We start from the raw sequence: 26,578 nt of genomic DNA on the forward strand, positions 1-26,578 counted from the left end.
CACAGAGTGGCAAGGTGACATAGTGTGGAGACCGCAGCAGCATGAGGACACCACAGAATGGTAAGGTGACAAAGTGTGGAGATGGCAGCAGCAGGGGGAGACCACAGAGTGGCAAGTTGACATAGTGTGGATATGGCAGCAGCAAGAGAACACCACAGAGTGGAAAGGTGACATAGTGTGGATATGGCAGCATTATGAGGAAACCACAGAGTGGCAAGTTGACATAGTGTGGATATATCAGCAGCATTAGGACACCACAGAGTGGCAAGGTGACATAGTATGGAGATGGCAGCAGCATAAGAACACCACTGAGTGGATAGGTGACATAGTGTGGATATGGCAGCAGCAGGGGGAGACCACATAGTGGAAAGGTGACATAGTGTGGATGTGGCAGCAGCATGAGGACACCACAGAGTGACAAGGTGACATACTGTGGAGATGGCAGCAGTAGGAGAAGACCATAGAGTGGCAAAGAGACATATTGTGGAAATGGCAGCAGCAAGAGGAGACCACAGAGTGGAAAGGTTACATAGTTAGGAGATGGCAGCAGCAGGAGGAAACCACAGAGTGGCAAGGTGACATAGTGTGGATATGGCAGCAGCAGAAGGAGACCACAGAATAGCAAGGGGAAATAATGTGGAGATGGCAGCAGCAGGATACCACAGAGTGGCTAGTTGACATAGTATGGATATGTCAGCAGCAAGAGGACACCACAGAGTGTCAAGGTGACATAGTGTGGGTAAGGCGGCAGCAGCAGGAGGAGATCACAGAGATGCAAGTTGACAGTGTGTATACAGCAGGAGCAGGAGGAGACTACAGAGCGGCAAGGTCACATAATCTGGAGATGGCAGCAGCATGAGGACACCACAGAGTGGCAAGGCGAAATAGTTTGGAGGTTGCGGCAGTATCAGGAGACCACAGAGTGGGAAGGTAACAGTGTGGATATGGTAGCACCAGGAAGAGACCATAGAGTGGCAAGGTGACAGTGTGTATATAGCAGAAGCAGGAGGATACCTCAGAGTGGCAAGGTGACATAGTGTGGAGATGGCAGCAGCAGCAGGAGATCACAGAGTTTTCAAGGTGACATAGTGTGGAGATGGTAGCAGCATGAGTACACCACAGAGTGGCAAGGTGACTGTCACTCACTGACCGCTGGGGCCGTCGCTGCCCTATACACTACTGACCTGACTGACTCCACTTAGTGCAGTCAGCCGATCAGTCACACACATACAGTAATGATACAGTTTCCCGCAGCCACTTTAATACTGCAGTGGCCGTCGGGAGGTGCGTCCCCTGCGCTACGTCGTTACTCGTCACCTGACCTCATTAGCGCTGTGGCGGATCTCGGAAGAGGAGCAAAGCAAGTGGATCAGTCTGCTGGCTACAGAGAAGGAGACCAGAGCCCGGAAAGAAGAGCCTGCCCTGAAGAGAGGAGGACAGTAGTGTTATGTTACTGTCAGAAAGTTACTGTAAAGAAAAAAAATATGTATAAAGGCCGAATTATTGGCCTGTATTTGTGGGAGAGGCGGCAGCAGCCTTCATTAACCTCTTACAGAGTATGCCCTCTTTTTGGCGTTCCTTTTACGCAGCGGTTATGGCACAATTAAAGCCACTTAGATCTAGTTAGATAGGCAGGTTAATGGTCACTTCTCTAGTTGCCTTCGTCACACAGGTAGCCGTGACCACAAATATATATATATGACTGGGGGCCCGAGGTAGCGGACTAACAATTGGCAACTATGCTATGTCAAGCTGGGACCTGCTTCCTGGGGAAAGGGCTAAGGCCTACAACTATGGGGGCAACTATTAACAGAGGGCCCTACCCAAACTTTATGGGAGCCCCACATAGTTGTTGTAGCAGGCCCCTCTTTGCTGAGAGGAGCCAACAACGACTATATGGGGCCCCTGTAAAGTTTGGATATGCCCCTCTGTTAATAGCTGCCCCCATATAGTTTTGGTAGGCCCCTCTGTTAATAGTTGCCCCTATATAGTTTGGGTAGGCCCCTCTGTTAATAGTTGCCCCTATATAGTTTGGGTAGGACCCTCTGTTAATAGTTGCACAAAGTGTGCACTATTACTGTGTGGGGCAATACACATGGGGAGTTTGTAAAGAGGTGGGCATTGTTGTGCTGAAGAAAAGAGCCTAAAATGTTTATCTGACAGGTTCTGTGGAGACAGAAGAAATCTGGGATAAATCTTCATGGTGGTCTGAGCTAAATAGTAAAAAAAAAAAGAAAAAGTGGACAACTCTGATTACAGAAGATGTCCCCTGTGATTTGTTTAGAGAAGACATCTCCTTTGAGTCTTTAAACAAAATTATACTGTAATCATTTTAAGGGTCTGCAGAGCACTTGTGTACAGTGGTATCTACCACTTTATGGTCGCTGTATTGGGGAAATATTGGTCTTTGTATGAACATAGAACATACTGACTTCATTAAGAAACTGACAGCAGGTCACCCTCACTAACCGGATGGTACATGGCAATAGTGCGGGCAACCCTGATTCTAACAATGCATAGGGCATTCTTAGCCCTGAGTGCACTGGTATGCCCCTCTAGATGGTGTGTAGGTGTACCTCTGCACTTGGGGCTAGGGAACGCAAGAAGATCATTTAAAAATTTGGACTGAGGGCAGTATCTCTGGAACAGTTCAATGGATCAAGGATTTCAATGTTGTATCGCTAATTGGTGTCCTGTTTTGTGTTTCTTAATCTGGTCACCCTGTATATGGTAGATGTACATGGAGATACAGTACAGACCAAAGGTTTGGACACACCTTCTCATTCAAAGAGTTTTATTTATTTCCAGGACTATGAAAATTGTAGATTCCCACTGAAGGCATCAAAACTATGAATTAACACATGTGGAATTATATACATAACAAAAAAGTGTGAAACAACAGAAAATATGTCATATTCTAGGTTCTTCAAAGTAGCCACCTTTTGCTTTGATTACTGCTTTGCACACTCTTGGCATTCTCTTGATGAGCTTCAAGAGGTAGTCACCTGAAATGGTTTTCACTTCACAGGTGTGCCCTGTCAGGTTTAATAAGTGGGATTTCTTGCCTTATAAATGGGGGTTGGACCATGAGTTGCGTTGTGGTGAAGTCAGGGGGATACACAGCGGATAGTCCTACTGAATAGACTGTTAGAATTTGTATTATGGCAAGAAAAAAGCAGCTAAGTAAAGAAAAACGAGTGGCCATCATTACTTTAAGAAATGAAGGTCAGTCAGTCCGAAATATTGGGAAAACTTTGAAAGTGTCCCCAAGTGCAGTCACAAAAACCATAAAGCGCTACAAATAAACTGGCTCACATGCAGACCACCCCAGGAAAGGAAGACCAAGAGTCACCTCTGCTGCGGAGGATAAGTTAATCCGAGTCACCAGCCTCAGAAATCGCAGGTTAACAGCAGCTCAGATTAGAGACCAGGTCAATGCCACACAGAGTTCTAGCAGCAGACATCTCTAGAACAACTGTTAAGAGGAGACTGTATGAATCAGGCCTTCATGGTAGAATATCTGCTAGGAAACCACTGCTAAGGACAGGCAACAAGCAGAAGAGACTTGTTTGGGCTAAAGAACACAAGGAATGGACATTAGACCAGTGGAAATCGGTGCTTTGGTCTGATGAGTCCAAATTTGAGATCTTTGGTTCCAACCACCGTGTCTTTGTGCGACGCAAAAAAGGTGAACGGATAGACTCTACATGCTTGGTTCCCACCGTGAAGCATGGAGGAGGAGGTGTGATGGTGCTTTGCTGGTGACACTGTTGGGGATTTATTCATCTTGCAGCGGCATGCTATTCCATCCGGTTTGCGTTTAGTTGGACCATCATTTATTTTTCAACAGGACAATGACCCCAAACACCCCTCCAGTCTGTGGAAGGGCTATTTGACCATGAAGGAGAGTGATGGGGTGCTGCGCCAGATGACCTGGCCTCCACAGTCACCGGACCTGAACCCAATCGAGATGATTTGGGGTGAGCTGAACCGCAGAGTGAAGGCAAAAGGGCCAACAAGTCCTAAGCATCTCTGGGAACTCCTTCAAGACTGTTGGAAGACCATTTCAGGTGACTACCTCTTGAAGCTCATCAAGAGAATGCAAGAGTGTGCAAAGCAGTAATCAAAGCAAAAGGTGGATACTTTGAAGAACCTAGAATATGACATTTTCAGTTGTTTCACACTTTTGTGTTATGTATATAATTCCACATGTGTTAATCCATAGTTTTGATGCCTTCAGTGTGAATCTACAATTTTCATAGTCATGAAAATAAAGAAAACTCTTTAAAGGAGAAGGTGTGTCCAAACATTTGGTCTGTACTATATATGGAGCTGTATGGGGACGGGGCCTAACACTGAGTGTTTCTCAATTTTGAAGGTTTTATGTCACATTTTGCATTGTATCAGCATAAGTCTGGTTCAGTGAAGCAGAAGGAAAATAGAGAAAGAACAGGAAGAAGAAAAACTTAGAAACAAAAATGTGTTGTTAAACTTTTTCAAGAAGCAGAAATCAACAGAGGAAAGCTGCCACTGTCTGTTTAGCTGTCTGAGAAATAAGTTCTTGTTGAACCAGAAGAGGAGACTGCTTCCTGCAGCACATCTTTTGTAATTGACACTGAAGGTCATACTGACACATACCCACAAGAAGAAGATGAAACTCAGACTGAGCACATTTCTGGCCTTGTTGAAAAGAAGAAGAGTCTGATTGGTAGAATCCAGCAGTTTAGCCAGATGTGTTGACGGACAAACACAGATAAAAGTATTGTGATTTGTGGTTTAGATAAAGAACAACAACTACAGGAAATGATAAAAGGTATGGACAAGGATTGTCAAGAACGTTCACTCAGTGAGTTTTTACTCTATGTAAAATCAAATGGACGTGAGAAAATAGTGTGGGACTGGCTAAGGTGGAGCACTAGCAAGCACGTTTTGTACTGTGTAACTTGACTTACATTCTCTTATGACTGTGGCAAAGCTACTAGTTTTCTTTGTCAGAAAGAGGGATTTAATCCGTCAAAAATCAAGTGGCATTTTCTGTACAATCGATTGCCAGAACATAAGAATTCTATCAATCACAAGCAACACTATTGGAGCTGGAGAAAGCTTCAAATATCTATTGCAGGCCATGGTTTGGAAAAATGTATTGCAGAAAAGTTTGGACAATGAAATAAAAAAATATTCAGTTTTATTAGAACAACTTCTGGATGTTATGTTATTTCTGTCATCAAGAAATTTTACATTTTGTGGAAGCTCCCAAAGAATTGGAGACTTGCACAACTTGAATTTCCTTGGTGTACTGGAATTGATAGCACACTATGATCCAATGCTACATGAACATTTGGAAAAAGTAAAGAGAAGCCAAGAGAGTGGAAGAAAAGTCCATGCTCATTATCTATCTTCGGCAACCCAAAATGAGTTTATAAATATATGTGGGAAACATGTTCTGGACACCATTCTGTCTGAAAGGTGGGATGCCATTTATTTATCTCTGATATGTGATGCCACAACAGATATTTCACATACAGAACAAAATTTAATTGTTTTAAGGTATGTGCATAGAAATTCAGAGACTGAAAATTGGGTTATTCAAGAAAGGTTTATTGAGTTTTTGATTTTCACCAAAAGAACGGTGAAGAGATAGCAGAAAAGCTGTTATTGAGGCTGGCTGATCATGGAATAAATCTTGATTGCAGAGGTCAAGGATTTGACAATGGTGCAAATATGTCGGGAAAAAACAAAGGAGTTAGAGCACACATACAAAAGAAGTTTCCAAAAGCTGTATTTTGTCCCTGTGCTTCCCATTCTTTAAACCTTGTTGGTGTACATGCCACATCCTGCTACCCTGATGTGATTACGTTTTATGGATGTGTCAATCGTTTATATGTACTGTTTAGTGGAGGTCTAAAAAGGTGGAAAATATTAAAGGATGAAATTGGAAGTTCACTGCATGCCTTGAGTGCACCAGATGTAGTGCTAGAGTGGAAGCTGTTCGTCCCAGTTGCTTTAAGACTTCCAGGCATCATTGAAGGCCTAAAAAAACTAATTTCACCCCAAAGATTTTCAAGTGAGGCTCATTCTAAAGCGATGGGACTGAAATATTATTTTTATCTTTTAAGGCTAGGATACTTGCAACATTCTGGTTAAAAGTTCTGCAGAGTTTTGAAGAGTGAAACAAGATTCTCCAAGCCAGATCTATTTTAATGGATATTGGAAGAGAAAATATTAAATCCCTTTCCCTGGAAATTCAGGCACTCCTTGATAGGTGGACATATCTACTTTCTGAGGCCAAACTTGTGGCAGAAGAAAAGAGGATACCGAAGATCCTGAATGCACCAAGGCGGCTGAAAAGGTCAAGAAAGCAGCAGCCAGATGTATGTATTGAACCAGAAGAAGCTGAAATGGAATTCAAGATCAACGTTTTCTTTGTGGCACTTGATTCTATAATTAGTGAGTTGAACCAGTGGTTTCAATCAATGGAAAAGGTTTGCTGCCTGTTTACTCCCATTTTGAAATTAAGAACTATTTCAGATGTGGAATTGGTAAGCTCCACAGAAATCCTGTTCTCTTACTACTCTGACGATCTCTCAAGCTCTGTAGTAGGCAAACTTCAGCATCTTTGCAAGGTATATGATGCCACATTTGCAAGAGACTTACCTGTAGCTCCTTTTGACTTACTGAACTTGATGCATAAATTTTAGCTTGAAGGAATATTTGGATAAATATGCATTGTTCTCAGAATTTTTATCACAATTCCACTCTCTTTTGCTGAAGCAAAGAGAGCATTTAACAAGCTATCTTTAATTCAAAACTATCTGCGGTCAACAATGAGTGAGCAACGTCTGAATAATCTTGCATTTTTCTCCATTGTGCATGAGCTTGCACGTAAACTGAGTTTTAAGGATTTGATTGAAGACTTTGCAAGCCTTAAACTGAGGAGATGGTCAACTCACCATAGTTAAATATTTAAGTAATGTATTGTATTTATATTTATAGACACTAAGGGGAATGTTTGGCTTGTGGTTTTATTTATACAATTTGAAAGTTCCCAACTGGTTGGATCAAAAGGAACACTATATTTTGACCAAAGCATTAAACTAAAGGGCTCTTGTTTTTCTTGTCCTAGATGATGGGGAAGATGGCTAGGGGAAACATTGAAAAAATGTGTAGTTAGTGTAGGGTCCTTCTCAAAAGAGTACCTTGTGTATTGTAGGAGTTTAGTTTTTTTCTTAGATGATTTGTTAGGGGAGATATAACAAAAGGTAAAAAAGAGTAAACCTTGTGTTTTAAGGTGTTTTTTTTCTTAGATGTGCCAGGGGAAGATTGCTAGGGCAGATTAGAAAAGGTAGTATAGTTAGTGTTCATGTAGGGTCTTGCTCAAAAGAGTCTACATATTCTTTGGTCAAAAAATAATTCCTTAATGAAATCCATGAATATCAATTTTTACTGTCTTTGTAGTTGTAAAAAAAATATGAAATTGGGGGTGGGTCCTTGGGGTGAAGGGGGGCTAGGAGGCGGATTCAGGATGGATTCTAAAGGGGCGGAGTAGGAGCAGCGACAGAGAGGGGGGGGGGGCAGGCCTTAAACTGTGTAAGGGGCCCAAAAAATTTCTGATGGCAGCCCTGGGCAGCAGCATAAGGTCACCACAGAGTGGCAAGGTGACATAGTGTGGACATGGCGGAAGAATGAAGACACCACAGATTGACAAGGTGACAAAGTGTAATTATGGCAGAAGCATGAGAAGACCACAGAGCATGAGGACACCGCAGAGTGGAAAGGTAACTTAGTGTGAATATGGCAGCAACAGGAGGAGACCATAGAGTGGAAAGGTGACATAGTGTGGAAATGGCAGCAGCAGAAGGAGACCTCAGAGTGGCAAGTTGACATAGTGTGGAAATCTCAGCAGGACGAGGACAGCAGAGAGATGCAAGGTGACATAGTGTAGATAAGGCAGCAGCATGAGGACGACACAGAGTGGCAAGGTGACAGTGTGGATATAGCAGCAGCAAGAGGAGAACATAGAGTGGCAAGGTGTCATAGTGTAGAAATGGCAATAGGAGAAGGAGAGCACAGAGAGGTAAGGTGACAGTGTGAAGATGGCAGCAGAAGGAGGAAACCACAGATTGGCAATGTGACATAGTGTGGAGATCGCAGAAGTATGAGGACACCACTGAGTGGCAAGGTAACAGAGTGGAGATGGAAGCAGAATGAGAAAACCACTGAGTGGCGAGGTAACAGAGTGGAGATGGAAGCAGAATGAGAACACCACAGAGTGGCAAGGTGACATAGTGTGGATATGGCAGCAGAATAATGACGCCACAGAGTGGCAAGGTGACATAGTGTGGAGATGGCAGCAGCAGTAGGAGACAACAGAGTGGCAAGGTGGCAGTGTGGAGATGTCAGCAGCATGAGGAGACCTCATAGTGGCAAAGTGACAAAGTATAGAGATGGCAGCAGCAAGAGGACACCACACAGTGGCAAGGTGACATAATGTGAATATTGCAGAAGCAGCAGCAGGATGCCACAGGGTGGCAAGGTGATATAGTGTGGAGATGGAAGCAGCATGAGGACACTACAGAATGCAAGGTGAAATAGTGTGGATATAGCAGCAGCATGAGGACACCTCAGATTGGCAAGCTGACAGAGTGGATATGGCAGCAGCAGGAGGAGACCACTGAGTGGCAAGGTGACAGGGTGGATATGGCAGCAGCATGAGAACAAAACAGATTGGCAAGTTGACATAGTATGGAAATGGCAGCAGCAAGAGTAGACCACAGAGTGGCAAGGTGACAGTGTGGAGAGGCAGCAGGAGTAGGAGACAACAGAGAGGCAAGGTCACATAGTGTGAAGATGGCAGCAGAAGGAGGACACCACAGATTGGCAATATAACAGTGTAGATAAGGCATCGCCAGGAGGAGACCACAGAGAGGCAAGGTGACATAGTGTGGATATTACATAAGCATGAGGACACCACAGAGTGGCAAGTTGACATAGTATGAAGATGTCAGCAGGAGGAGACCTCAGAGTGGCACGGTCACATAGTGAGGAGATCGCAGCAGCATGAGGACACTACAAGGTGACAAAGTGTCTATATGGCAGCATCAGGAGTATACCACACAGTGGCAAAGTGACATAGTTTAAAGATGATAGCAGCATGAGGAGACATCTGAGTGACACGGTGACATAGTGTGGAGATGGCAGCAGCAGGATACCACAGAGTGTCAAGGTGACATAGTATGGATATGGCAGCAGTAAGAGGAGACCACAGAGTGGCAAGGTGACATAGTGTTGAGATGGCAGCAGGAGGATGAGACCACAGAGAGGCTGGGTCACATAGTGAGGACACCACAGAGTGGCAATGTGAATAGTGTGGAGATGTCAGCAGCATGAGGAAACCACATAGATGCAAGTTGACATAGTGTGGATATGGCAGAAGCAAGAGGAGACCACAGAGTGGCAAGGTGACAGTGTGGAGATGGCAGCAGGAGGATAAGACCACAGAGAGGCTGGGTCACATAGTGTGAAGATGGCAGCAGAAGTAGAAAACCACAGATTGGCAAGTTGACATAGTTTGGAGAAGGCAGCAGAAGGAGGAGACTACAGAGTGGCAAGTTGACATCAAGTGGAGATGGCAGCAGCAAGATACCACAGAGTGAAAAGTTGATAAAGTGTGTATGTGGCAGCAGCAAGAGGACACCACAGAGTGTGAAGGTGACATAGTGTGGATATGTCAGCAGCATGAGAACACCACAGAGTTGCAATTGACATAGTGTAGAGAATGGAGCAGCATGAGGACACCAGAGAGTGGCAAAGTGACCTAGTGTGGAGATGGCAGCAGCAGAAGGACACCATAGAGAGGCAAGGTGACATAGTGGGGAGATAGCAGCAGCAGGAGGAGACCGCAGAGTGGCAAGGTCACATAGTGTGGAGATGGCAGCAGCATGAGGACACCACACTGTGGCAATGTGACATAATGTGGATATTGCAGAAGAAGCAGCAGGATGCCACAGAGTGGCAAGGTAACAGTGTGGAGATGGCAGCAGCATAAGGATACTACAGAATGGCAAGGTGAAATAATATGAATATGGACGCAGCAGGAGCAGACCACAGAGTGGCAAGTTGACATAGTGTGGAAATGGCAACAATAGGAGACCACAGAGGGGCAAGGTGACAGAGTGGAGATGGCAGCAGGAGGAGGAGACCACAGAGTGGCAAGGTGGCATAGTGTGAAGATGGCAGCAGAAGGAGGAAACCACAGATTGGCAAGGTGACATACTGTGGAGATTGCAGAAGCATGAGTACACCACAGAGTGGCAAGGTGACATAGTGTGGATATGGCAGCAGGAGGAAGAGACCTCAGAGTGGCAATGTGACATAGTGTGTAGATGGCAGCAGCATGAGGACACTACAGAATTGCAAGGTGGCATAGTGTGGATATGGCAGCAGAAGCAGACCACAGAGTGACAAGGTGACATAGTGTGTATATGGCAGCAGCATAAGTAACCCAAAGAGTGGCAAGGCAACAGTGTGGAGATGGCAGCAGGAGGAGTAGACCAGAGAGAGGCAAGGAAACCTAGTGTGAAGAAGGCAGCAGCATGAGGACACCACTGAGTGTCAAGGTGGCATAGTGTGGAGATGGCAGCAGCATGAGGACACCGCAGAGTGGCAAGGTGGAGATGGCAGCAGGAGGAGGAGACCACAGAGTGGCAAGGTGACATTGTTTAGAGATGGCAGCAGAATGAGGACACCACAGAGTGTCAAGGTTACATAGTGTGGTGATGTAAACAGTCTGAGGGTGCCACATAGTGGCAAGGTGACATAGTGTGTGTTTGGCTGCAGCAGGAGGAAACCACAGGGTGGCAAGTTGACGTAGTGTGGAGATGGCAGCAGCAGGAGGAGACAACAGAGTGGCAAGGTCAGATAGTGTGGATATGGTAGCAGCACGAGGACACTACAGAATGGTGAGGTGAAATAGCGTGGATATGGCAGCAGGAGGATGAGACCACAGAGTGACAAGGTGACATAGTATGAAGATGGGAGAATGATGAAGACAGCACAGAGTGGCAAGGTGACGTACTGTGGATATGACAGGAGCATGAGGACACCACACAGTGGCAAGGTGACATTGTGTGGAGATGGCAGCAGCAGTAGGAGACCATAGAGTAGCAAGGTCACATTGTGTGGAGATGGCAGCAGCAGGAGGAGACCACAGAGTGGAAAAGTGACAATGTGCCGGTGTCAGCAGCATGATACCACAGAGTGTAAGGTGACATAATGTTGATATGGTTTCACACATACTGTTGTCTCTTGGCGATCGATTGCTGACGGAATGACTGACGCGGAGTAGGAGCAGATGCATCTGGACCAGCAGAAGATGAGAATAACAGACAGCTCCCTTCGGCTGAGGTGGTGGAGCCTTGACTGGCTGAACCTGGGTGCGTTCCACTGAGTGATGCAGCGGTAGCTGCGGCAGGGTGGATTACCACATTGGAGCCACGGTTCTCCCAGGCCACTTTATGGCGACGGTGCATTTGTTGATTCAGGGACGTAATGCCAACATTGGCACCCTGCCCACGCTTCACCTTCTGCCCACATATTCTACATATGGCCATGTTGACCTCCTCCGGTGGCTTAAAAAAAAACTGCCACACTGCCGAGCACCGGATTTTCACCCCACAGTGCTCACTGGCTAACTGCTACCGCCGCTGCTGCTGTGAACCCATGAACCAATCCTTTCCAGGCAGGTGGGCTGCTGCAAAGCGGGTGGTCTACCCTTTGCCTGTTTGGCTCCCAACCTCCCACTGCTGCCAATCTGCTGATTCCCAGCCATGCTATCGACTTGCTGGCTCATCCGCTGTCTGACGGGCAAGTGCCACCTTCTTCTCCCGATGATGACGAAGCCCCTTCTTCACCTGACTCCCAAGTATGATAGGCTTCATCATCATCGAGTAGTGTCTGCGCATCACTGATGTCCCGCTCAACGGCCTCTGGGTCAGAAGCCTGACCATGCGCAACACCTGCTCCAGTGCCACTCTTTCCCGCTACTTGCCCACCTAGCAGAGGAAGTGGCGGAAGTCTCCTCCACATCTTGGCTGGACAGTAGCTGCTGACTGTCCTCTAGTAGCTCATCCTCACTGAAAAGTGAAGCTGAGCACACTGCATGTAGTACTTGTTGCAGTGGTAGAACAGAAAAGGCCAGAGGCAGGTTAAGGACAGATGAGGGCCATGCCAACTAAGGCTACTTTCACGCTCGCGTTTGGTGCAGATCCGTCATGGATCTGTACAGATGGATCCGTTCAGATAATACCACCGTCTGCATCCGTTCAGAACGGATACGTTTGTATTATCTTCAACATAGCCAAGACGGATCCATCTTGAACACCATTGAAAGTCAATGGAGGACGGATCCGTTTTGGCTATGTTGAAGATAGCCAAAATGCTGAAGTTTTCCATTGTGCCTGATTGTGTCAAGAAGCGTTTTGGTATCCGCCTCCAAAGCGGAATGGAGACTGAATGGAGCCAAACTGGGGCAAACTGATGCATTCTGAGTGGATCCTTTTCCATTCAGAATGCATTAGGGAAAAACTAATCCGTTTTGGACCGCTTGGAAGAGTCCTAAACGGATCTCACAAACTGAAAGCCAAAACGCAAGTGTGAAAGTAGCCTAAGGGTTGTGTCTGACAAACCCAGCAACTGTTGGCTGGGGGTGTCTGATGTCACTTGGGATGACGTGGATGACTGAGTTAACCAATCAACGCAGAGTTGCTGGTCAAGACACAACCACTAGATGACACCGGGAGCTCAGGCCTCTCGCTGTGACTGCGGCCACGACCGCATACTCTGCTGCTACCACTACTTACACCAGGAACATTCAGACCTCTGCCACCCCTCTGGCACTTCTCTGCCTAATATACTTGTAGTTGAACTAAACCAATGAAACAGAATTTAAAATTCCCCTAAAAGCAACAAATATATTTTTCTTTTTGTACTGAAATAGGCCACTAAACGCTTTCACCACAATTAACTGTGGAAATGCACTGAGAATATATTTCTCTTGTTGTACTTAAATACGACCCTATCCACTTTGACAAAAAGAAAAAAAAAAAGGATTGAAGTGCGTATATATATATATATTATTTGAAGTACTGAAATACGCCCCTATGCGCTTTCACCAGAAGTCACTGCAGCAGTGCACTGAGAATATAAATTTCTTGTTGGACTGAATTAGGCCACTAAACGCTTTGACCAGAAAAAGTTAAAGATTGAAGGGCTTATATATATTTCTTGCAGTACTGAAATACGCCACTATTCGCTTTTAACAGAAATAACTGCAGAACTGCAGTGCGTATAGATTTGTCTTTTTGTAACTGAAAAACGCCCCTATACACTTTCAACAGAAATAACTGCATAAGTGACCTGAGAATATAAATTTCTTGTTGGACTGAAAGTCCATTATACGCTTTAACCAGAAAACAATTAAATGGTGAAGTGCATATATATTTTTCTTTTTTTAATGAAATACACCCCTATACGCTTTCACCAGAAATAACTGCAACAGTGCATTGCATATATATTTGTCTTTTTTTTTTTACTGAAAAACGCCCCTATACGCTTTCAACAGAAATAACTGCAGAAGTGAAATGCGTATATATTTTTCTTGTAGTACTGAATAGAATACTAAGATATACAGGTGAAACAAAAAAAATTTGAATATTGTGCAAAATTTATTTCAGGAACATTTATTTCAACATTTATTTCAGTAATGCAACTTAAAAGGTGAAACTAATATACGAGATAGACTATTTACATGCAAAGCAAGATATCTCAAGCCTTTATTTGTTATAATTTGGAGGATTATGGCTTCCAATTTATGAAACCCCAAAGTCTCAATTTTGAGGTACCCTTTGCTCAGGGGGTATGGATTATTTTCTTTTCATCACCACATTCTGATCCCCATGACTTTTTTATAGTTTCGTTTAAGCGTTTTTTAGGTGACAGGTTCCCTTTAAATTCAAATACCAAGGGCTCTTTCACACTTGCGTTCTTGTCTTCCGGCATAGAGTTTCGTCGTCGGGGCTCTATGCCGTTAGAATCCTGATCAGGATTATCCCAATGCATTCTGAATGGAGAGAAATCCGTTCAGGATGCATCAGGATGTCTTCAGTTCAGGACAGGAACGTTTTTTGGCCAGAGAAAATACCGCAGCATGCTGCGCTTTTTGCTCCGGCCAAAAATCCTAAACACTTGCCGCAAGGCCGGATCCGGAATTAATGCCCATTGAAAGGCATTGATCCGGATCCGGTCTTAAGCTAAACGTCGTTTCGGCGCATTGCCAGATCCGACGTTTAGCTTTTTCTGAATGGTTACCATGGCTGCCGGGACGCTAAAGTCCTGGCAGCCATGGTAAAGTGTAGTGGGGAGCGGGGGAGCAGTATACTTACCGTTCGTGCGGCTCCCGGGGCGCTTCAGAGTGACGTCAGGGCGCCCCTTGCGCATGGATGACGTGATTGCAGGGCACGTCATCCATGCACATGGGGCGCTCTGACGTCATTCTGGAGCGCCCCGGGAGACGCACGGATGGTAAGTATACTGCTCCCCCGCTCCCCACTACTACTATGCAACCAGGACTTTAATAGCGTCCTGGCTGCCATAGTAACACTGAACGCATTTCGAAGACGGATCCGTCTTCAAATGCTTTCAGTTCACTTGCGTTTTTCCAGATCCGGCGTGTAATTCCGGCAAATGGAGTACACGCCGGATCCGGACAACTCAAGTGTGAAAGAGCCCTTACTGTGGTAGAAATTAGGCTGTTTTGATTGTGAGCAACTCCCCAAGTCGCTATACCAATGGTGATAATTTTTCTGTTCTTGTTGATACATCCCATAGAAAAATCTTACAGCTTCACCATTTTTTTTTTTCCTGTTACACCGTTTACCATATGGGATAAATATTTTTATATTGTAATAGTATGGGCACGCGTTGATGTCCATGATGTTTAATTTTTGGATTGATTATTATTATTTAAGCTGGTGTAAAGGAAAAACTGTCTTGGGATGAGTTCACATCACTGTTAAAAGCTTTCCGTCCTTCTGAACCATCAGAAGAAGAGAGAGAGAAAGAAAAAAAATGAATCCTGTTGGCTCAGTTGTTATCCATTTGAGCCATTTCAGTCTGAGATCCATTTTTTTTAGACGGAAACAAAAGTACTGCATGCAGGCTACTTGATGAATAGATTACGACGAGTGAATTAATCAGGACACTGAACAAGGGGTTAGGACGTGAGGACGTGAGAGGTAACGTTGCGCTCTCCCTTTTCCCTCGACGCCGGCATATCCCCAAATCATGCACGGCACTGAATACTCCACTGGATCACGGTCATGAAGTAGCGCTGACCCCTTTATGGCTCCCCGGATGCCAAGCTACATCGGGGATAGAGGTTCGCTTACCGCGAGAAGCCGGGCTGCACGAGCAAGTGGATTAAGGGGAGTTAAATTATTTTTTATTTTTAACCCCTCCAACCCTATTGTACTATGCATTCTGTATTAAGAATGATATTATTTTCCCTTATAACCATGTTATAAGGGAAAATAATAATGATCAGGTCTCCATCCCGATCGTCTCCTAACAAGTGTACGTGAAAATCGCACCGCATCCGCACTTGCTTGCAGATGCTTGTGATTTTCACCCAGCCCCATTCACTTCTATTGTGCCTGCGTTGCGTGAAAAACTCAGAATATAGAACATGCTGCAATTTTCATGCAAAGCACAAGTGATGCGTGAAAACCAACGCTCATTTGCACAGCCCCATAGAATTGAATGGGTCCGGATTCAGTGCGGGTGCAATGCGTTCACCTCACACATTGCACCCGCGCACAAATCTCATCCGTGTTAAAGGGGCCTTAGGCCCCTTTCACACGAGTGTGACGGATTGGCTCTGAATGCGTTCAGTGAAACTCGCAAGCAAGTTCAGTCAGTTTTGTCTGCGATTGCTCTCAGTTGTTCAGTTTTTTCTGCACGGGTGCAATGCGTTTTGATGCGTATTTCACGCACATGATAAATAACTGAAGGTTTACAAACATCTAGCAACCATCAGTGAAAAATGTGGCCTGCATTGTGTGAAAAATGCAGAATATAGAACATGCTGGGATTTTCACAAAACGCACAAATGATGCGTTAAAAAAAACCCGCTCATGTACACAGACCCATTAAAATGAATGGGTCAGGATTCAGTGTGGGTGCTATGCGTTCACGTCATGCATTGCACCCGCACGGAAAACTCGCTCGTGTGAAAGGGGACTTAGAGCTTGCTCTGTTCTTCCACCCTTCCCCACTACCCATCGGTCTTGGGACGGAGGAGTGGAGGTGAAGCGAGATGCATCGCAGGAGGGGGCGGGAGAGATTTGGGGGGGTAATTAAGATGGGGCAAAAAAAAATGGATGTTAATAATGATGTGTTAAATATTGGTTATTGTTGGAAGTCTAATAAAGTTTGTTTAATAAAATAAAATAGATGATTGAATTAATTAACAAGTGTAAGAGTTTTACAGGAACATTGCACAGCAATATGTATTAATGGATACGCTATCGACATCAGATCGGCACTTGAATGGAGCTAGTATTTGTAATTATGCTACACCACCGCTCCAGAGGAGACAACACATAGTGTAAAGAAGAGGAAACAGTGCTAGCATGGAACGTCGCTTCTTCTTCAAATTGCTGATCTGCAGGGGTGACTGGTGTCAGACCCCCACCAACCTAATATCGATTAACTATCCCGAGGATAGGTCATCAGTATATATTGCCATCACCTTTAACAGCATTCTCTACCCTAACCACGTGAGAGATAATTTACATTTACTTTAAAGGGAACCTGTCACCTAAAAACGCCTCCCAAACCACTAGCATTACCTTAAAGTAGCCAGCAGTATGTTCCTAAAGATCCTGATCTTCCTCCGGCCAAAATCTTGAAAAACTAACTTTAATCCCTGCATGCACTATGAATCGCGCAGTGGCAAGGAGTACACCGCGCATGCGCGAGACTTGCACTATCCCAGCCTTACAGCAGGATGTCAATCACAGTGAAGGGAGGACGAGTAAGGGTCAGGCTTAGCTTGACTTGAAGCGAGGAGGCCTCTGCCCCCTTGACTTCTAACTTGTCTGTTACATAGCAGGGGATTAAAGATTTTGGTGCAGCTGGCCGGAGGAAGAAAATGATCTTTAGGAACATACTGCTGACTACTTTAAGGTAATGCTGGTGGTTTGGAAGGCGTTTTTTAGGTGACAGGTTCCCTTTAAATTCAAATACTTACTGTGGTAGAAATTAGGCTGTTTCGATTGTGAACAACTCCCCAAGTCGCTATACCGATGGTGATAATTTTTCTGTTCTTGTTGATACATCCCATGGAAAAATCTCTTACAGCTTCACCAACTTGTTTCATTACACCAGCATGGGAACCTCCAGTAATAATCCAGGCACCTGATCAAAAAACATTATTTAATGAATAAGTGAGCATCTGCCTATTTAAAACCATTATTTAACATCATGTAGTATTTAAAGGCTATTATATGGGAGAATTTTTTTTATATTAGTGCATTATTTTAATTTTTATCTAAAAACATTTTTACATTTAGTCAATGTCAAATGGCTCATGTTTGATAAATTTGTTTTATCTTTAAACACTTTTGTCTAGAAAAGCTACTGCAGTTTTCCTACTCCACCCTCCTACTGAGATTGCAAAAGAGATTTATAAAAGTCTCAGTGATAAATCTGGAGTGAAGCTCAATAATAGAGTTGAGCGGACACATGGATGTTCGGGTTCGACAAGTTCGGCCAAACTTCACAAAAAAGTTCGGAACCCAAACCCCATTGAAGTCAATGGGGACCCGAACTATTGAGCACAAAAATTGTTGTAAAAATGTCATGGAAAGCGCTAGAGGGCTGCAAATGGCAGCAAAATGTGGTTAAGAGCACATTTTGCTGTGGATAGGGAAATGACTTTAAATAACAAAATAGGTAAAAATAATAATTAATAATCTTGATCTAGGAGGGCGAGCTCCATGTGGAGTAGGAGGTTGAGGAGGCAGTGGATGTGGCGGTGTAGGTGGAAGCGGCGGTGGAGAAGGAGGAGGTAGCCTACACTGCTTTTGGTTTGAAATTTATTTTAATTTTTTAAAATTAGGGTACATCCCAAAATATTGGGAAATATAACCTGTGAAAACCCCCTCCAGCCATGCTAAACAAATGTTCAGACAATACACTGGCTGCAGGGCGAGTAAGTGTAAGTAAGTGTAAGTGTGTGCACACATACTGCCCCATTATGTTGCACGTCCCCGTGATGTTCACGATCCAATTGGATATCTTCTCTATCAACATTTGATGTTCTTTTCTGCGCCTACCATGTTGATCACGGTTAGCGGCGAATCAAGGTTCCACACCGGAGAGGAAGCGTGAGAAAGAGATACTACATCCAAGGGGGGGGGGGGGGTCAATGGGTGAAATGCAATGTAATTGAGCGGAAATGTGGGACCAAGTATTGAAGCAGAACTTCTAAGTTAAGGAGGGAGCGTGCAGCAATTACCCACTCCCGTCCCAGGGAGGTAGTGACGATAAATAAAATTACAGGACTCCTAAGAACCCTGTTATTGGAATTATTATTAAAACATTTTAGGGAATGTCACTAGGGTATTTAGGATATGGAAAAGTTAGACAGAAGAGGCCCTGCTGCCGACTCTAGATAACTTCTGCCTGATCACTCGTCACCATGATGTCCACTATCCATTTGGATATCTTCTCTATCAACTTTCAATGTTCTTTTCTGAGCCTAGCATTTTGATCACGGTTATCGGCGAATCAGGGTTCCACGTCGGAGAGGGAGCTTGAGAAAGGGAGACGTCATCCAAGGGAGGTTATTTTTTTTAAATTAAACTTGATCGAGTGGAAAAGTGGGACAAATTATTGAAGCGCAAATGTGGGACAAGTTGTTAATGAAAGGAGAGGGCGCATAAATTAAAGAAGAATTTTTGAAATGTAATTCTCTGTCACCTATTCAGAGCAGGAGTTTGTATACAGCAAAATTGGTAAAATGTCACCTAGTAGCAGACGATTTTTTGTCACCCAAGAATGTAACAGACAAACTAGTGAAATGTTTTTACCTGTCTACTAGGTATAGCAGGGGTATATCACACTCAAAAATTGGTGAATTTCACCCAAATATGTAACAGACATATTAGTGAAATGTTACCTGTCTACTAGGTAGAGCAGGGGTAGATCACACCCGCAAATTGGTGAATTTCACCCAAATATGTTATAGACAAATTATTGAAATTACATTATTATTATTTTTTTTTACCTGTCTACTAGGTATAGCAGTGGTATATCACACCCAAAAATTTGTGAATTTCATGAGAAAATGTAACAGACAAATTATTGAAATGATATAAAATAAAATATGTACAAATTAAAGAAAATAAACTTGATTCATGAGTTTGAGGTGGACGTAGCAGTGTGGAAGCGGCGGCGTAGGAGAACGAGGAAGCCAACACTAGTTTTTTGTTTTAATTTATTTATTTTATTAGGGTACACTCCAAAAGAATGTGAAATATCCAAAATACAAACATCAGCAATTGCGCTGTAGTATAACAATGGCTGGTTAAGGCCGGTATACATGCCTATTCTGCACAAGCTACGGACAAGTCCTGTGGGATCCATGCCTCGTTCATTTTAATGAACGTGAGCTTGTCCACATTGGCTGTGGACAGGCGGCTGCGCTTGTCTGTGATAACGCCCTCTGCCATGCTAAACACAAGTTCCGACAATACACTGGCTGCAGGGCAGGCCAGCCCTTCCAAGGCATAAAGGGCAAGCTCAGGCCATGTGCCCAATTTAAGACCCAGAAGTTGAAGGGGCAGAACCGTCATTCAGTACGTATAGGCGTGTGCACACATACTGCTCCACCATGTTGCTGAAATGCTGCCTCCTGCTTAGGCTACTTTCACACTAGCGTTCGGGTGTCCGCTTGTGAGCTCCGTTTGAAGGCCCCGAACGCATCCGTCCAGCCCTAATGCATTCTGAGTGGACGCGGATCCGCTCAGAATGCATCAGTCTGGCAGCATTCAGCCTCCGCTCAGCAAGCGGACACCTGAACGCTGCTTGCAGCGTTCGGGTGTCCGTCTGGCCGTGCGGAGGCAAGCGGATCCGTCCAGACTTACAATGTAAGTCAATGGGGACGGATCCGTTTGAAGATGACACAATATGGCTCAATCTTCAAACGGATCCGTCCCCCATTGACTTTTAATGTAAAGTCTGGACGGATCCGTTCAGGCTACTTACACACTTAGAATTTTTTTTACAATATAATGCAGACGGATCCGTTCTGAACGGATCCACCGTCTGCATTATATGAGCGGATCCGCTCTGAACGCAAGTGTGAAAGTAGCCTAAGACGTTCCATATCACCTAGTGGTGCTGGATGTTGTGGCATGCTGACAAAGCTTTTCCACATTTCGGCCATGCTTACCCTGCCTTCTGATGTGCTGGTGGTGCCCCAGCTGCATTGGCGCCCTCTTCCTCCTCCTCTGCCTTCGCCTTGTGCTTTCACTGTGCCCCCGCTGTCAGGTGGGAATGCCATCAGAAGAGTGTCTATTAGCGTGCGCTTGTACTCGCGCATCTTACGATCACGCTCCAGTGAGGGAATTAAGTACGTTGTCCTTGTAACGGGAATCCAGCAGCATGGCCACCCAGTAATCAGCACAAGTTAGAATATGGCCAACTTGGCGGTCGTTGCGGATACATTGCAGCATGTAATCGCTCATGTATGCCAGGCTGCCAAGAGGCAACGAAAAGCTGTCCTCTGTGGGAGGTATATCGTCTGTTTTCCCTGTATCCCCCCAGCCACACACCAGTGATGGCCATGAGCTGGTTTGGGTGTCACCCTGCTGTGAACACGGTTACTCCTCCTCCACCTCGTCATCCTCCAGAACTGTGCCCTGGCTGGATAATAGTATAAGTTGCGTTTGTAGGTGCAGGAACCCACCCTCGGAGCCACTTGTAAATGACTGCCCGGAAACCCTTGCAAATGATCCCTCTTCCTCCTCCTCCTGTGCCACATCCTCCTCCATCATCACCAGCAGCGTTTTATCAAGGAGGCATAGAAGTGGGATAGAAATGCTGAGAACTGTTATCTGCACTGGCCATGTTGGTGGAGTTTTCAAAAATTTAAAGGAAAACAACGTAGGGTTGCAGTCAAAAAGTATTATAGAGTAATCTGCGAGAGCTCCGCAGCTTAATAGAAGGGAGGGACCGTGACTACTATAACTATACTGTCATTTTTTAGGAATATATTTTATTTTATTTTTATATTTTTATATTGAGATTAAAGTAGATTCAATTGACTTCTTGTGAGCTGGCCATTGTTTTGTATAATTATTGATTAGCTATTGGATGGTAGCGGCCGTGCTCTATTTTGGTAAACTTCCCATAATAGTCTTTGTGTACACGTGTTGAAACTGTGCCTGCTGCCAGAGCACAAGAAAAACCAATCATCCACTATACCTAGCTTCATGTCCCAGTTTGCAGGGCGTCACAGGACAAAACTCTTGAAGTCAGACCAGTGCGACCAGGTGGTCGGTTGGATTGCAGCAGATAATGCTTTCAGTCGGTTAAACACCACCCTGTCTTCCACCAAGTCTAGTCTCAGTAGCAAAGAGTCTGAGCAACAGAATCCTCGCCCTGATCCTCCTTCCTCTCACTATGGAGAGTCTGGCCACACAAGTGAACCCACATTTGGAAATTTCGAGGAGCTCTTTTCATCGCCATTACTTGATTTGGCCCTCTCGCCAAGCACACTTGAAGAGGGACATGAGATCTTGCGCCCTGATTCCCAACCTCTTGAGCATTCACAGTCAAAAGACCATGACGGTGGGGAATGATAATTAGTGTTTAATGAGGTGGATGATGATGAGACACAGTTGTCAATGAGTCTCAAGAGGTTAATGAAGAGGATGAGACCCAGTTGTCAATCACAGAGGTTGTGGTTAGGTCAACAAATCAAGAGAATGATCAGAGTGAGGAAGTGGAAGAGGGGGTGGTGGACGATGAGGTCACTGACCCAACCTGGGAAGGTGGAAAGCCGAGCAAGGACAACAGTACAGAGGGGAAGGATCTGCAGCACCGCAACAGGCTGGAAGAGGCAGTGGGGTGGCAAAAGGGAGAAGGTGGGTCACACCAAACAGGCCCACAACTGTTCCACAGAGAACCCCCTTATGCAAATCTCCCTTGCCAAGAGGTAGGTGTTCCGCAGTATGGCGCTTTTTTGAGAAAAGTGCAGACGACAAAAGAACAGTAGTTTGCAACCTGTGCCACACCAAAAGTCGGGTCGTGAACTCTAGCAACCTCACCACCACCAGCATGATCCTCCACATGGCATCCAAGCACCTTAATAAGTGGGCTGAACGCCTGGGGCCACAATCTTTGTCTGCGAGTCACGCCACTGCCTCCTCTTCCTCTTTGGTACGTGCTGGCCAATCGCCTGTCGAAGGCGCAGGGGAGGATGCCTCCTGCCCTGCACCTGGAACTTCGCAAGCACCATCAGCGACCACTTCCCTGTCCCAGCGCAGCGTCCAAATGTGATTACCCTAGACATTTAAACGCAAGCGCAAATTCCCAGCCACCCACCCACAGGCCATAGCACTAAATGCACACCTTTCAAAATTACTGGCCCTGGAAATGATGCCATTTAGGCTTATGGACACTAAGGCCTTCCGCAGCCTGATGTCTGCGGCCGTCCCACTCTACTCTGTCCCCAGCCACCACTATTTTTTGAGGAGTGCCGTGCCCGCCTTACACCAACATGTGTTCCGAAAAGTTACACGTGGACTGACCAACCAGCACCTACGTTAGTGACTCCAACCCCCTCTTATCCTCCTCCACTTCCACCTCTGTGTTATCCGCGTGCAGCACTAGTCAGCCATCAGCTGGTAGCTGGAAGCAGTGTAGCAATGCAGTGGGGAAGCGTCAACAGGCTGTGCTGAAGATGATATGCTTATGGGACAAACAGCCCACCGCCGCAGAGCTGTTGCAGGGGATAACAGACCAGATTTAGCTGTGGCTCTCACCACTCAACCTATAACCAGGCACGGTTGTGTGTGATAATGGCCGTAACTTTGTGGCGGATTTAGAGCTCGGCAAACTCACACACATCCCATGCCCATGTCTTAAATTTAGTGGTTTAATTCTCAAAACCTACCCCAATTTGCCTGAGCTACTGGTGAAGGTGCGCCGCATGTGTGCACATTTCCACAAGTCATCAACAGCTTCAGCCAATCTGTCAATGCTACAGCAACGCTTGAAATTGCCAGCTCACTGGCTGTTGTGTGACGTTCCACATGTTGGCCAGGATTTGTGATCAACAGAGGGCAGCAGTGGAATACCAGCTGCAACATGGTCGTCGTGTTTCCAGTCAGCTTCCGCTAATCAGAAGCAAGGAGTGGGCATGGATGTCTGACGTTTTAAGAAACTTTGCGTTATCAACACAGATGGTTATTGGCGATAACGCTATTATCAGCGTAAACATCCCACTTCTGTGTCTACTCAAACACTTTCTGCTCACAATTTAGGATGACTCTTTGCATGTGGAAGAGGTGGAAATGGGGGAAGAAGACATTACACAGGGTGATAGTCAAACCACCCTTCATCCGTCTTCTCAGCGCGAATTGAACGATGAAGGAGGAGGAGCAGGAGATGGTTGCCATCTGTTCAGCGTGGGTGGGCAGAAGAGGAGGAAGAGGTTAAGGAGATTGAGAGTGATCCTCCTGATGACGACAGCAAAGTCTTGCCTGTTGGTACCCTGGCACACATGGCTGACTACATGTTAGGCTGCCTTTCCAGCAGTTCCAAAAGAGGCAGGGCAATGCTCTTCAAGGCCTGGGACAGTTTCATGACACCCCGCCAGCACCTTCACCCTGATGCGCGGCCTAGTGTCACAAGAAGGGAAAAGTTTTGGAAGATGGTGAAGGAGTACGTAGCACACTGTCAGCGTCCTCAGTGATCCCTCAGTGCCTTACAACTACTGGGTGTCCAAGCTGGACACGTGGCACGAACTGGTGCTTTACGCCTTGGAGGTGCTGGACTGCCCTGCTGGTGGCATTATAACAGATAAGAGTATAAAGTATAACAACAAGAGAGGTTTGATAGACAGGCACCTGGAATTTAAAGTAGTGTGATGCGGACAATCCTGGATGTGTTAAAATGTATAAATATACACCTTTATTTTATATCACAATGGAGAAAAATAAGAGAATAAAAAATAAAAATAGATGGCATATAAAAATTATATGAAAAATTTAATGGGAAAAATGTAAAAACAAAAAAGGACGGTGGTTAATTATGGTGTCAACAAAAGATAAAGATAAAAATTTTTAAATATAATAGTCAGTACTGAGATGATACAAAGTGTCTTTAGTATATCCAAAAACGTGGGATCTCCTATTCTAATACTGAAAACTATCTCTGATTTTCCAAAGGGGGAGTATCCGTTAGTACGGGATTCACTTTTATGGTGGGAACAGCCAGAGGGAGAATTGAGGGAAAAATTAGCCCCTTCAGAATAATCCCTCCAAATTACACCTTTAATGTCATACAGTCTTCTTATTGATTAAATGCTGAGCTTTACAATGGAGTGGATTAGGTGAGGATGGTAGGCACCTTTAGAGCTGTCAGCCCCTTAAAGTGTACAACCCATCTGGGGTGAACTCGTCTCCCTGTATCTGTTGATTACGATCAAATGGCAGGGGTCATATGACGGTCCCATACAAAATCACCAAAACGTACACAACACCATATCCCCACCACCTCCCACCAATACAATTTAAGATACAGACAGGAAAACCAAGATTGGAACAACAGGCACAATCACTGGCACAAATCCCCAACGATCAGAACACCACACCAACACCAGATACACACACAATTGACTCCACCAAGACACCACCCCTACCAAACACGAAGAGACGAAAGAAAAAGATACGAAGAGGCCTGGGTAAATCGAAGGTAACACAACAAGGAACAACTCCAAATCAGGATGCTATTATCAACCTAAGTAAAGTAGAACTAACTGTAGCTCAGTCTAAACTTCTAAACAAAGGTCTCAAATTTGCCCCCACTAATAAATTCCAAACATTCATCGGAATAGAGAAGTTTATAAGAAAACTTTGCTTGAAAAAATATTTCCTAAAAAACCCAATAGAACAACCACTACATTTGGACTCTAGATATAAACACACAGATCTAAAAACAAAAATCTTTACTATTCCCCAAACAAGAGATAGGCCAGGAAATTGCCACATTCAGGAAATCCGTTGAATCAGATATTAGAAAGCTAAACATCAGAAAAAAGGACCCCACAAACAATTTATCAAATCAAGAAATTGAAGCCATCAAATCACTACAAGCACAAAATTCCATTATCATACGGCCTGCTGATAAAGGGGGTGCTATTGTGATTTTAGATACGGATAAATACAACAACTAGTGTAAAAGGCAATTATCCGATTTATCAACCTACAAAAAAACTAATAAAAGACCCAACTAAAGATCTCTCTAAAACACTCAACCACTTCTGCCAACAAGGGAAAGAAATAGGCATCCTACTTGAACAAGAAGCCAAATTTATTTTAAATACAGAACAAAAAATTCTGATGTTTTATTGTCTACCCAAGGTACACAAAAACCCAGACAACCCCCCAGGACGCCCGATCATCTCGGGAATCAGGTCCCTAATCTCAAACCTTTCAAAATATATTGATACGCTGCTACAACCAGTAGTAAAAAAACACTAGATCTTACGTAAAAGACAGCACGCAAATTATCAAGGTTTTAGAAGAAGTGGCTTATGGCTCAACATGGACCTTGGGGACTTTAGACGTACAATCCCTCTATAAACCATACATATGGCCTAGCTGCGATGGGCAAACAACTAGAAAAAAGTGACTCATTTCCTGCGGAACAAGTAAACTTCCTAGTAGAGGGGGCAAAACACATTTTGACCCATAACTATTTTTCCTTTGAGAATGATTTTTTCCTCCAGGTAAGGGGAACCGCGATGGGCACCAGGTTCGCCCCAGTTATGCTAATTTAATTATGTCCCAGTGGGAGGAACAACATATAGACTGGGGGCGGACCTGGTGCTTTGGTTATGTTATATAGATGACGTCATTTTCATCTGGAGGGGGAATGAGGAGGAACTCAACAAATTCTTTAATGACAACAACAATGTAGTAAACTTAAAATTTACATCTGATACAAGCAAATCCCATATAGCCTACAGCTAAGAATAGCTTCATATTATATTTCAGTTGCCACTTACCTAGGTGGCTGCTCAACATTCCAAGCAGCCAGTTCAGAAGACTCAAAAGAAAGGAGACCTTTGAACAAGAAGCCACAGCAATGACACAACAATTCATAGCAAAGAAGTACCCAACTCACCAAATCAAGAAATCACTAGATGTTACTAGAGATCTAGATGGAATGACCTTCTTACGTACAGAGTCCAATGAACTTGATAAGTTAGTGACAAACGAGAACGACA

The 26,578-nt window shown here is 44.6% G+C and overlaps 1 protein-coding gene across 1 annotated transcript in view; it reads right to left on the reverse strand.

The window, feature by feature from the left end:
- The window catches only part of TRPM2 (transient receptor potential cation channel subfamily M member 2), a 1,289,439-nt gene that overhangs the window by 1,076,234 nt on the left and 186,627 nt on the right, over nt 1–26,578 (reverse strand). The window contains exon 5 of the mRNA XM_044304068.1: nt 17,306–17,472. Coding sequence (XP_044160003.1) covers nt 17,306–17,472 — 167 coding nt within the window. The remainder of the gene's footprint in view (nt 1–17,305; nt 17,473–26,578) is intronic.

Source organism: Bufo gargarizans, chromosome 8, assembly GCF_014858855.1.
Source record: "Bufo gargarizans isolate SCDJY-AF-19 chromosome 8, ASM1485885v1, whole genome shotgun sequence".
Classification (NCBI taxonomy): domain Eukaryota; kingdom Metazoa; phylum Chordata; class Amphibia; order Anura; family Bufonidae; genus Bufo; species Bufo gargarizans.